Source organism: Odocoileus virginianus, chromosome 6, assembly GCF_023699985.2.
Source record: "Odocoileus virginianus isolate 20LAN1187 ecotype Illinois chromosome 6, Ovbor_1.2, whole genome shotgun sequence".
In the NCBI taxonomy this organism is placed as follows: domain Eukaryota; kingdom Metazoa; phylum Chordata; class Mammalia; order Artiodactyla; family Cervidae; genus Odocoileus; species Odocoileus virginianus.
Window position 1 is genome coordinate 74,777,500 of NC_069679.1, and position 12,516 is coordinate 74,790,015.

General features: G+C 46.6%; 1 protein-coding gene across 1 annotated transcript in view; it reads left to right on the top strand.

Moving 5' to 3' along the window:
• Positions 1-418: 418 nt before the first annotated feature.
• The window catches only part of ESRRB (estrogen related receptor beta), a 55,231-nt gene continuing 43,133 nt past the window's right edge, over positions 419-12,516 (top strand). The window contains exon 1 of the mRNA XM_020892317.2: positions 419-821. Coding sequence (XP_020747976.1) covers positions 425-821 — 397 coding nt within the window. The 5' untranslated portion in view covers positions 419-424. The remainder of the gene's footprint in view (positions 822-12,516) is intronic.

Sequence of the window (12,516 nt, forward strand, 5' to 3'; positions counted from 1 at the left end):
CTGAGCGCTGTCACCTTCGGACTTTCAAATCTATTACTGTTGCGTGGGAAGGTTGGCCAGATATTTTGGCTGAAGGTTACCACGTTTTGTCACCCTTTAGGCCAGCAGTTTGCAGAGGGGTGGGGTGCCTCATCTGAAGTTTATTGATCAAACATAGTTTTCATTTTGAGGACTCAGAAGGTTCTGGGGGCTAATGCCAGAAACTCACTCTGGCCTGTGCCGTTTTTTTTTTTTCCCCCAGCCCAATCGACCTCTCCCCCACCCCCGCCAGCATTTTATCTCACCAATACCTTAGCATAAGGCCCCTCCCAGCCACCCCACCCGCCCAGTGCCCGGAGCCCAAAGCTAATTCCTGGGGACGTCACACTCACCGCACCCTCTCCAGCTGACTCCTGCTTTCTGTGTCCCCAGGCTGCTGAACAGGATGTCCGCAGACGATCGGCACCTGGGCTCCAGCTGCGGCTCCTTCATCAAGACCGAGCCGTCCAGCCCGTCCTCGGGGATCGATGCCCTCAGCCACCACAGCCCCAGCGGCTCGTCGGACGCCAGCGGCGGTTTCGGTCTAGCTCTGGGCGCCCACGCCAACGGTCTGGACTCGCCGCCCATGTTCGCCGGCGCCGGGCTGGGAGGCACCCCGTGCCGCAAGGGCTACGAGGACTGTGCCGGCGGCCTCATGGAGGACTCGGCCATCAAGTGCGAGTACATGCTCAACGCCATCCCCAAGCGCCTGTGCCTCGTGTGCGGGGACATCGCCTCCGGCTACCACTACGGCGTGGCATCCTGCGAGGCCTGCAAGGCTTTCTTCAAGAGGACCATCCAAGGTGCGGGGCCGCCGGGCGGGCCAGGGGAGGGGTGGGGGTGCGGTCCGGCAGGGAGCCAGTGATCCCCCAGAGCGAGCTGCTGGCGCAGGTCTGGGCGCCTCTGAATGCCAGGTTCCAGAGGCTCTCCTTTCCGTCTCCTGTAGCTTCTCATCCTGGGATTCTGGACATGGGCTCTAACTCCCAGACTGTTGTTGAAATGGCATTCACCCCCTTAGGGGACCCCGGAAGATCTGCACGAATGCCTCGGTGTGCCTAGGATGGGAAACATTCTCAAATGTGTGACCCTAAAGAGCTGATTCTAGGGGGAAAAATGTTAGCAGCCCTATTTGCCCTGCAGTTCCAGACCTCTGGAGCTGTAATGGGTCTCTCATTTTGTTTGCTGGTGGTTCAGACAGTAAAGCGTCTGCCTACAGTGTGGGATATCTGGGTTCAATCCCTGGGATAGGAACATCTCCTGGAGAAGGAAATGGCAACCCACTCCAGTATTCTGGCCTGGAAAAGCCCCTGGATGGAGGAGCCTGGTAGGCCACAGTCCATGGGGTCGCAAAGAGTTGGACTCGACTGAGCAACTTCACTTTCACTTTGTAATTGCACAAGTGGACTATGACTACTCTCTTTATCTTTAAACAGTCGGGGAAGAGCAAAGGGAATCTCCCCATGGCCGCTCATCCTGTCCCATCCCTGAATGGCCCATCTATGAGGGCTTTTCACAGAGCGTGTGCATATTGGCTGAGTCATGTTCTGACGGCCATGGGGTGGCTGCCTCTCTCAATGGGTGGGAAAGAGCCCTCCAGTGCTCTCTGAGAGGTCAGTCCTGGGTAAATTGGGGATAATGATGGCTGCGCATGGTAGCAAAGATTCTTACTACAGTAGCTCACAGGTAGAGCCCTGGCTTCATGCATCCCATTGACATCTGTGAGTTCCTACTAAGTGCCAGCCTGATGCTAGGATAGACCAAAAGCCCTGCTTGTGGGGGTCACTGAGATGAGCAGATGCTGTCCCCTGGGGACAGAGACTGCAAACCAGACTAGAGAAAACTCAGGGGTGCTTTCCTGTCCCTGCCCTGCCTGGCGGTCTGAGGGTATCCTCCCTTTCCCCCTCCCCTATTTCTCTTTTGGAAGAGACAGGCTGAGTTTCCATGGATGATTCTTGGTTTGTTCACTCAACGAATATTTGCTTAAATTTCTTGTGAGAAGTTACTTATTAAACTAATCAAGGGTCCTAGGGTGTTTCCAGTTTTATGTGTTAGTTGAAACAGTGTGCTGACCTGTCCAACTGCTGGGTGGGCTTCTGGGTCGCCCAGCTCCATCCCTTACCTTACTGCTCAGTGCCCTTGGAGGCTGCCTCAGTTTCTCTCTGCTATAGTTTGCTCCCAGGAGAGGTGAGATGGTGTCATGGCTACCTCACATAGAGCTGTTAAAAAGAGGCTTAATTATATACTATATATATATATATAATGCATTGTATGTACATTATATATATATAATGCATTATATATGATGCATTACATATATATATAAAGCACATATGTAAATAATGCAATATATATGATGTGTTTTTATATATATATATATATATATAAAGCATTCATGTTTTGGCCTGGCAGCACTAAATAAATGTCTGCAATTATTAGTTTCACTTTTGCAGTATTCCTTAAGACACTATGGGCTTCCCTGGTGGCTCAGAGGCTAAAGCATCTGCCTGCAATGCGGGAGACCCGGGTTCAATCCCTGGGTCAGGAAGATTCCCCTGGAGAAGGAAATGGCAACCCACTCCAGTACTCTTGCCTGGAAAATCCCATGGACAGAGGAGCCTGGTGGCCTACCATCCACAGGGTCACAAAGAGTCGGTCACGACTGAACGACTTCACTTTCACTTTCTTTCACTTTAAGACACTGTTACTTAGACAACAGACATAATCTGTTTTATCTTACAAAGCAGGTTTTTGTAATCTCATTAAGGAGTACAATTATTGTTTTAACTTAGCAGGATTTAAACCATTTTAAAGTGAAGTTGCTCAGTCGTGTCCGACTCTTTGTGACCCCATGGACTGTAGCCTACCAGGCTCCTCAGTTCATGGAATTTTCCAGGCAAGAGTACTGGAGTGGGTTGCCATTTCCTTCTCCAGGGGATCTTCCCACCCAGGAATCGAACCCGGGTCTCCCGCACTGCAGGCAGTCGCTTTACCGTCTGAGCCACCAGGGAAACCAATTTAGCTTTAAATGACCCTTTAAAAATATAAATATGGCAAATATTCAAATAGTACAAAAGAACAAAACAGTAAAAAAAGTAAGGTTTCCTAGAACCCCAGGCCCCAGTTCCCTGTACCTTTCCTAGAAGGAGCATGGTACCAACTTCTCTCAGCAAATACTGATGGAGCCCTTTTCTGTCCGGCCCCCCGCTAGCCTTCAGCACCGTGAATGGATGTATGCTGATCCCTGCTAGCCCTGGGAAGAGGCCCTGGAACTTCTAGATGTGAAGAACACTGTGTGCAGTTCTAAGTCTCAACCAGGCTTGAAATCCCCCAGTTCCATATCCAATCAATATCATTGGATATTGGACGGATAAACATGAGATGTTTAAAACAGTTTAAGCCACTGAAAGAGGAGTGTTTTTTTTCTCAAATTGGGAAGTAATCTTGGTAAGATTGCCACTATTTGAGACTCCTGAAGGTCAGTTTTTGAAAAATTGCCTTTTAAGAAACAATTACATTTTCTTCTCTCCTTGTTCTTTAATGTGCTGGAGAATTCTGGATCAAATTTTCTGAAAGCAGAGGCTGGTGTCTCAAGACACCAAGAATCAAGACACCATGACTCAAGAATCATGCTACACCCTCGACAGCAACCTGGGTGCTGAGAACATTCTCAGTAAGGGCCCACAGGAAGGATTTGTAAATAGTCTTCATTATTTGCTCCCACGAATAGGATAACGATCTTTTCCTAGAAGCCCAAAGACAAACAGCAGCATTTAGTGCCATTGGAACTGGCCTGCTCTGGTCCCTTTTCTTAGTCACAAGAAAAGTTATTCATTTACAACCAGAAAGACATATCTGTCTGGAACAGGGACTATCCATCTAAAGCTGATGGATTGCTCTGGTTATTTTATCAATTCTTTGATTTTGTTCTAACAAAGATTTTGATTTTGTTGTCTCTGAGCATAATAGTTGTAGGAAATTTGGAGAAAATGGGAAAAATTATAAAGAGGAAACAAATTACCTACAATTGGACAACCCCAGAGATGAGCTTAGAACCAAGAGAGCATTAACTGAGTCCCTGCCCTGAGTAAGGGGCTTCCCTGGTGGCTCAGAGGATAAAGAGTCTGTCTGCAATGTGGGAGACCCAGGTTCGATCCCTGGGTCAGGAAGATCCCCTGGAGAAGGAAATGGCAACCCACTCCAGTATTCTTGCCTGGAGAATCCCCAGGGACATAGGAGCCTGGTGGGCTATAGTCCATAGGGTCACGAAGAGCTGGACACGACTTCACTTTTCTTTACTTTCCTGAGTAAGGTGCTTCAGGGAAAGACACAGAGTACCTGCCCTCAAGATGCTGGAATCAAATGCTTAGAGCACGTGAGGCTACAGGCATTGCCTTAGGCTTCCAGCCCAGGGCATAGTCTCCTAAGCACCTCCCCAGTTAAGGAGGATATTCAGGGCTTTTTGAAAAAGGCCTTTAGTCACATGCAATAATAATCCATTTGCAAAGTAAATGCCAGGACAGCTCTGAAAGTCATGCTAAGCTCACAACCTCCAGCCTCCCTTCCCTCTTTAGATTCCTTCCATCTGCTCTATTCAGTGGTTACGCTAATAGGAGAAGAAATTTATGGGAACCAAGGAGTCACAAGAGACTTAAGGAGAAAGCCCTCAGAATCCCATTCCCTGCCTACAAATATTTATTGAGCAGTCCCTGCGTGTGGGCTCCCAGTACTCAGCCCCGTGCTGGGGGCTGCCTCTGTGGGGATGGGGGAAGGGGACGGGAGAGGTGGGCAAAGTACAGTTTGCAGGCAGCTTCCTGCTTTTGTAAATCAAGTTGTCTTAGAACAGGGCCACACCTATCTGTTTACAAATTGTCTCTGTATTGGTGCTTTGGTGGAGTAGTAGTCGGACGTTCAGGCCACAAAGCATAAAGGGTTTACATTTTTCTGGCTTTTTGCAGGAAAAACAAACTTACAACCCCCTGCCCTTTGGCATTATGTCCCTCCCAGGTCTTCTGCTCGCAGTGAACTTGATGGTTAGGCAGAATGCTGGCTGGACAGATCACGTTTTCCTCATCCTTGAGTGTGCTGGCATCCCCAGGCTTATCCATCAGGTCCCTGAATTTGGACAATGTGAGTCATCCTGTCAGAGATGGAGCCCTTTTCTGTGGCTGACCCAGACAGGTTTCTGGGCTGTGGTACTGACCCACAGTAGTGAAAACCTTTGTCATGAGTACTGCAGTGATGAGGGGGGCCTTTTGAGGGACCACGTAGGGGTCCATGCCAAGCTGTACCCCCAAGCCCTGACCCTCTCAGCAGGGACCCTGCCTTCTGTTTCGCTGGTTGCCCCTCCTGTGAAGCTTCTGCATATGGATAATACTTCCTCCACTGCACCGTCACTGCCGTCGCTCGTCTGCTTTCCCGGGATCTCCTGAGGGGTGGCATTACATTGATCTTGATTTTTCCACCGAGCCCCATGCCCTTCCACAGTACCTGGCCCGTAGGAATTTCTCAATGTGTCTGAGTAGAAGGCGATCCCCAAAGTGATCTATCATTTTCCCAAGGGCAAACCAAAGACGCTTGGCTAATTAATATAACTAAACCTTTAGGATCTAGATAAAATAGTCACATGTTTAGTTATAAGCATGCTTGTTTGTTATACTTGCATATTTTCACTCACATTCTATAAGACCCTGTATTATGTTTTGAAAAACCTTTTCTTTTTTCAAAAGTCAGGGTTAAGCCAAAGTTTCACATGACTCTTTGATCAAAGTGTCTTTGCCTTCTCCAGAGCCACTTTCTGAGTCGAGTTGCTTAGCGTGGTGTTTCAGAGCACACTGCCTTCCATCTCTGTTTCACACACATCCGTCTCTGTTATGGGAGGTTTTGTGAGCCTGGATATGCTGCTATCTCTCAAATTTCTATTTGGAGCCCTAAGTACGTTTCCTAGATCATTAGGATAGTTCTTTTTCAGTTGTGTCAGTTTTTAAAAATTGAAATATGGTTAATTTACGATGTTGTGTTAGTCTCAAGTGTACAGCAAAATGATTCAGTTAAACACATATATTCTTTTTTGGATTCTTTCCCACTATAGGTGATTATATTGAGTATAGTTCTCTGTGCTAGGTAGTAAGTCTTTGTTGTTTACATACTTGTATAGTTAGGGCTTCCCAGGTATTACTAGTGGTAAAGAACTCACCTGCCAACGCAGGAGACGTAAGAGATACAGGTTTGATCCCTGGGTTGGGAAGATCCCCTAGAGGAGGGTTCAGCAACCCACTCCAGTTTTCTTGCCTGGAGAATCCCACGAACAGAGGAGCCTGGCTGGCTACAGTCCATGGGGTTGCAAAGAGTTGGACACAACTGAAGTGACTTAGCATGCAAAAAAGTAGTTGGGTCAATTTACAATTATGGTTTCCACAACATATCAGGTACTATACTGCTTTCGAGTCCCGGTGTTTGCTATTGGGGATTACTAAATTTGTTTTAAATTTCTTCCTGCCTTTGTTACTGATTCAGTTGGGTGACAGGCCTTGATTGGGGTCTTCTCAGGGCAATGGGTCTCCTCGAATTGCCATTATTCAATATGAAGTGACTGGCACAGCACCTCTGATATGAGAGACACGTCACAAAGACCCAGATAGAAAGCAACTTGCTATTTTCTAAAGAGCAGTGTTTGAGGGGACCTCCTGCCTTACATCGAAGCTTGTGAAGCAGTTGTTCGGTTCTTTCGTGACACTTTACGGAGTCGAAACCCTTGTGCCAAGAGCTGAAGACAGAGCCATGGGTCCGCCTCTGTGGACTTGTATTCTAGGTAAGGGTAAGGCAGACAGTAAATACGATAACAAATAAAGAAGCAAAATGACAGACCCAGACAAGCGCCGCGCAAGAGAAAAGCCAGTGATGAGAGTTAAGGGGGCTGAGTGTTAGTCGCTCAGTTGTGTCCTCCTCTTCGCGACCCCATGGACTGTAGCCCACCAGGCTCCTCTGTCCGTGAGATTCTCCAGGCAAGGATACTGGAGCGGGTTGCTATTTCCTTCTCCAGGGGATCTTCCCAACCCAGGGATCAAACCCAGGTCTCCTGCATTGCAGGCAGGTTCTCTACCATCTGAGCTACTGGGGAAGTCCAAGGTGGCTGAGAGAGGGGGTCTAATTTAAGAGGATTAGGTAAGGCCACATTAAGAAGGTGACTTGAATCCTGGAGCCAGCATTCCAGGCACAGGAAACAGCAGGCTTGTTTCAGACCAGGAGGAGGGCCACTGTGGCTGTTGTGAGTGAGCAAAGGCCAAGTGGAAGGAGAAGAGGCTGAGAGGCGGACATAGTCTTGGGGCCTGGTGAGAGTCACATTTGAATCTCCTTCTAGAAGGAGTGGAAGCCATTGACAACACACGCTGCTTGGCCACGAGGGCTGTGCAGAGGGTACGACCACCCTGTCCCCCTCCCTTCATTCCCAGGGCACGTGGCCAACTTTTCAGGTCACCAGGAGGCTCCTGGAGCAGCTCCTTAAGATGGGAAGGAACAAGAAAGAGGCCCTGGAACCAAGCTTCCTCTGTTCACCTGGGGCCCAGATGCAAGCCTGGAAGGAAACTCCCCGAGGAGACTGGGCAGGGGGTGATTGATGCGTTATCCTGCCTTGGATGGCAGCCAGGCCTTTTGTCCTGGAGAAGGAGGCCTGTGATCCCAGGGGAAAGAGACTATGACAAGGATGCAAAGAAAAAGCCAGGAGTAAGTAGGCGCTGGAAGTGGGGTGCTGTCCTAGGCCTGATACTTGCCAGCCAGCAGCTGACCTTGAGCAGGGCCTGGGGTGCTCTGGCCAGGGTTTCCTCATGTGCACAAAAAGAATCAATTAAACCCACAAAAATGTTACTATCTGCAAGGCACTGGGGGAGTGCCAGGAAGAACAATCACAGATCCTCTTTTCAGAGGCACAGCCAGGGGGAAAGTCAGGTGAGACACAGGGTGAAAGTCCGCCACACAGAGCAGGGAGGACTTCCCAGAGGAAGGGGCAACTAAGCAGGAGTGAAGAGTGAACGTGCTTGGCAGAAAGAACAGCAAAACAGGCCCACGGGAGTTGAGTGCCCTCTGCTCAGGAAGTGAGTGTGTGAGGGGCTGGAACAGAGCGTGGGACCGGATGTCAAAGGGCTTCACAAGTTGCGTGAGGGAAGAGGACAGAGGAATACTTTGGCGTGAGCTGCTTCAGTTAGTTTAGACTCCCAACTTTACAATTTCTTAGTGGTGTCAACTTGGATAAGTTATTGAGTTTCTTTGGGCCTTAATTTTCTTTTCAATAAAATGGGATTAATGGGGCTAATAAATACCTCCTGCTTCTAGAATATTCTTGTAGAAATTAAATGAGACATGCAAGTACAGTGTGTACCTTAGTGTCTGGTATATGACAGCTTAGTGCCTGGTATTAAATAAATAGGATTTGTTCTTTGTTATTTATATTTGGCAATGAGAAGCCATTGAAGATTTCTGAGCAGGGAATTAATCACATCTCCTTTTAGAAAGGTAATTCTGGCAATGAAATGGGAGAGTTTAAGGTCAGGCAAACCAGTTAAGAGGAGATTTTAATAGTCCAGTTAAGAGATCTAGTTAACAGCCTACTTTGTTGTTGCTTAGTCACTCAGTTGTGTCTGACTCTTTCGCGACCTCCATGGACATAGCCCACCAGGCTTCTCTGTCCATAGGATTTCCCAAGCAAGAATACTGGAGTGGGTTGCCACTTCCTTCTCCAGAGGATCTTCCCGACCCAGGGCTTGAAGCCGCATCTCCTGCATTGGCAGGTGGATTCTTTACCACTGAGCCACTTGGGAAGCCGTCCCACCATATAACTTCTCTGAATTGGGCCGACTACTGTCTGCTATGTGACAACGATGCGTGGTTGTCACTGCCTTCACAAACGGCTTAAAAACTTGCCGAACCATATAACTTCTCTGAATTGGGCCGACTACTGTCTGCTATGTGACAACGATGCGTGGTTGTCACTGCCTTCACAGACGGCTTAAAAACTTGCCGAAAGGGGCCAGTGACCTGGAATGAAAGCCCCGAGACAACAAGGGACACTTGAAAAGCACAGCATCATCTGCTCCTTTGTTAGCAGAGATGACAATTCCATGGAAAAACATGAAAATAATGACTTCGATCAAAAATTATTCATTCGGGAGAGTCACACTGAGAAATTTTAGCAATATCTTCAATTTATTTTTCTTATCTTTTCCCTTTCATGTATGCACAAGAATGCTATATGATTAAATCTGAACCTAAATCTCAGAGAGCTCTTTTAATAAGCGGGGGGGAGGGGAGAAGAAAATGCTAGTGGCAAGGAAGCATAGCCAAACTTTGATTGGCAGATGTTTCCTCTGTCTTTCTTGGTGGTATATAAAACAATGGTGCAATCTTACTGTTGAAAGCATCTTAGATTTTATGCAATAAAAACAGAAGCGCTCAGAGGGCTTGCAAGAGTCCCTGCAGAGAAGGGAGATGAAATCTAACAGAGGAGTGGGTTTTAAGAGGTGTGATGGGCGTCTGCTGCTTCAGGAAGAGAAGGCCCAGGGGAGGGGATTGCATTTGACAACTGGGAGGTCACCGTTGAATTCTAGGTTTCTCTGCATGGGGGCTCTTGCTTTAAATTCATTTGATTAACAGGTATTTCAGGTGGCCGGCACTGTACTTGAGGTACAGAATTAAAAGACCTATCCGTCTCGATCCCCAGTAAGCACACAGTTCAGAAGGGAGGACAGCATGCAAAATCCTGAGGATGGAACATTAAGCTGTTGCTTTCAGTTGGGGATCGGGTGGGGAAGGGAGTGATGGGTGAGACCTGTTGGGGAGCGAACAGGAAGGGGCATATAAACCTGCCTGGAACAGAAAAGAAGAGGGTGTCACCAAAAAAGGCCCTGGGAGTGCAGAGGCTCCAAGGATGTGGAAGACTTTACCAGGAGGGGTTTCAGCTGGAGGGAGGTATGAGATGGCTCAGAAGCTCCGCGTGGTCTCCTGGAGATGAAAGACTGGGACCTAGGTGGAAGCAAGGTTAGCGTGGACTGGTCAGAGGTAGCCAGACCATAAAGTGCCTCATGTGCTTTTCCTCGAGGTTATATTTTATCTTTACAATTAATTTTACAATTAACTTTAATTAATTTTACAATTAATGTTAAATTAATTTTTAACTTCTATCCAAATAATGTGTGCACATAGTGTAAAAAGACTCAAAGTGTAACTCATAGTGAAAAATAACAGTCCCTGACCCTACCCCTTCTCTCCCCTTCCCCTGTGATCTAAAGTTAGCTATTTAAGAAAATCTTTCTTCCAGCCCTTCATCTTCTTAGTTACTAGTTTGACTTTACATCTCTACTTACTGACTTAGCAATTTCACATTTTTTCTTGACTTCCTGTTATGGAAGATGAAGAGTTAGTTCCATTATACAAACCCTCCCAACACACACACATTTCTCCATCTTCCCATTGTCTGAATATGGTTATATCACACTTTTTGGTTAAATCTATTTGCCTACTGCCGATTCTTCCTGAATGTCCCCTTGACTTTTTTCCTGGTTGGACCCTCTGTTTTCCAGGTCATGCCTCTTCCTCTTTTTGGCCCTTCCCTTTTGAGGGGGGGCTCATGCTAGAAGGTACAGCACATGTAAAATTGTTGACATCTTGGATGTGTGGAAATGTCTTTACTCAATCCTTCAACCCATATATTAAATTCTAGTTGAAGCTAATTTCTCCCCAGAATTTGGACCCCATGGCTGCCCTGTCTTCTAGCTTCTAGGGTTGTTGTCAGGAAGTTTGATTCATTCACTTAGAAAGCGTATATGAGGCCTCACTCTTTCTCAGGTATGGTTCTAGGTGTTGGAAAATAGCAGCAAACAGAGTGACAATAACCAACCTAAATAAACAAAGTCAGATGATGAATCCTAAGTAGAAAAGAAGAGTGGTGAATATGCACGTGAGTTCTGTGTATTTGTGTGGGCACAGAGAGTTTTTCCCTCTTGTAGTCTGAGATGTGATGACCAATCTTATTCTTGATCCTTTATATTCGGATCCTTTGTGTTGGATCCTTGTATTTACTCTCTCACTGAAAGTTTTTAGGATGTCTTTTTGTCTTCCATGACAAAAAAAAAATCTATGTTGTGTGTGTAGGTCTTTTGTAATAATATTGTTATTATAATTTTTTGTTTTGAGGTACCTGTAGATTCCCATGCAGTTATAAGGAATAATACAGAGAGATCCTGTGTACATCCAGTTCTTCCAGTGGTAGCATCTTACATAACTGTATGTACCATACATAACTGTTCATAGCTGTATGACATAATGTATATGGGTTATGTAACATAACTATATATATTTAATAGCAAGATATCACAAGCAGGAAATTGGCATTGATAAACATCAACCATATTGAGATTTTACTAGTTGTACTTACTAGTGTGTGTATGCGCATGTGTGTTCTATGCAGTTTTATCACTGCAGATTCCTATGACCACCAATGTAGTCAAGATACAAAAGAGTTACATTACACAGCGTTCCTGGCACTACCCTTTTATTTACAGGCACATCACCTTCCCTTTTCTCCCCTCCCTGACCTTGCAGTCACTAATTTGTTCTCCATCGCTATAATTTTCTCAAGTTCTTTTTTCATTCATTCTTGGACTCTCAGCAGGTCTTTTCATCTAGAAACATATATTCATTAGGTCTTAAACATTTTCATCCCTCCCCTCCTTCTCTCCCTCCCTTTCTCCCTTGATAATTAATAACTTCCTCTCCACTGTCCGCTCTTTCGAAAACTCTAAGAGTTAGATATTGAGCTTCCAGGATCAATCTTCTAATTCCTACATCTTTTCTAGCCTACTGTCCAAAATTTTTTGTATTTTTAATTTCTATGACCTCCATTTTATATTTTCTTTTTATTGCATGCTGTTCTTGTTTCATGAGCACAGTATTTTTTAAAATTAATCAATTTATTTTTAGCTGTACTGGGTCTTTGTTGCTGTGTGGGCTTTCCTCTAGTTTTGGCGAGTGCGGTCTCTGCTCTGGTTGTGGACCTTGGGCTTCTCATGGCAGTGGCTCTTCTCGTTGCCAAGCACAAGCTCTGAAGTGCTCAGGCTTCAGTGGTTGGGAGCACAGGCTCAAAATTTGTGGCATGCAGGCTTAGTTGCTCCACAGCATCTGGGATCTTTCTGGACAAGGAATCGAACCCGTGTCCCCTGGCAGGTGGATCAGCAGGTGGATTCTTTACCACTGTGCCACCTGGGAATCCCTGCTGCTGCTGCTAACTAAGTCGCTTCAGTCATGTCCAACTCTATGTGACCCCATGGACAGCAGCCCACCAGGCTCCTCTGTCCACGGGATTCTCTAGGCAAGAATACTGGAGTGGGTTGCCACTTCCTTCTCCAGTGCATGCATGCATGCATGCTAAGTCGCTTCAGTCATGTCCAGCTCTGTGTGACCCTATGGACAGCAGCCCACCAGGCTCCTCTGCCCACGGGATTCTCCAGGCAA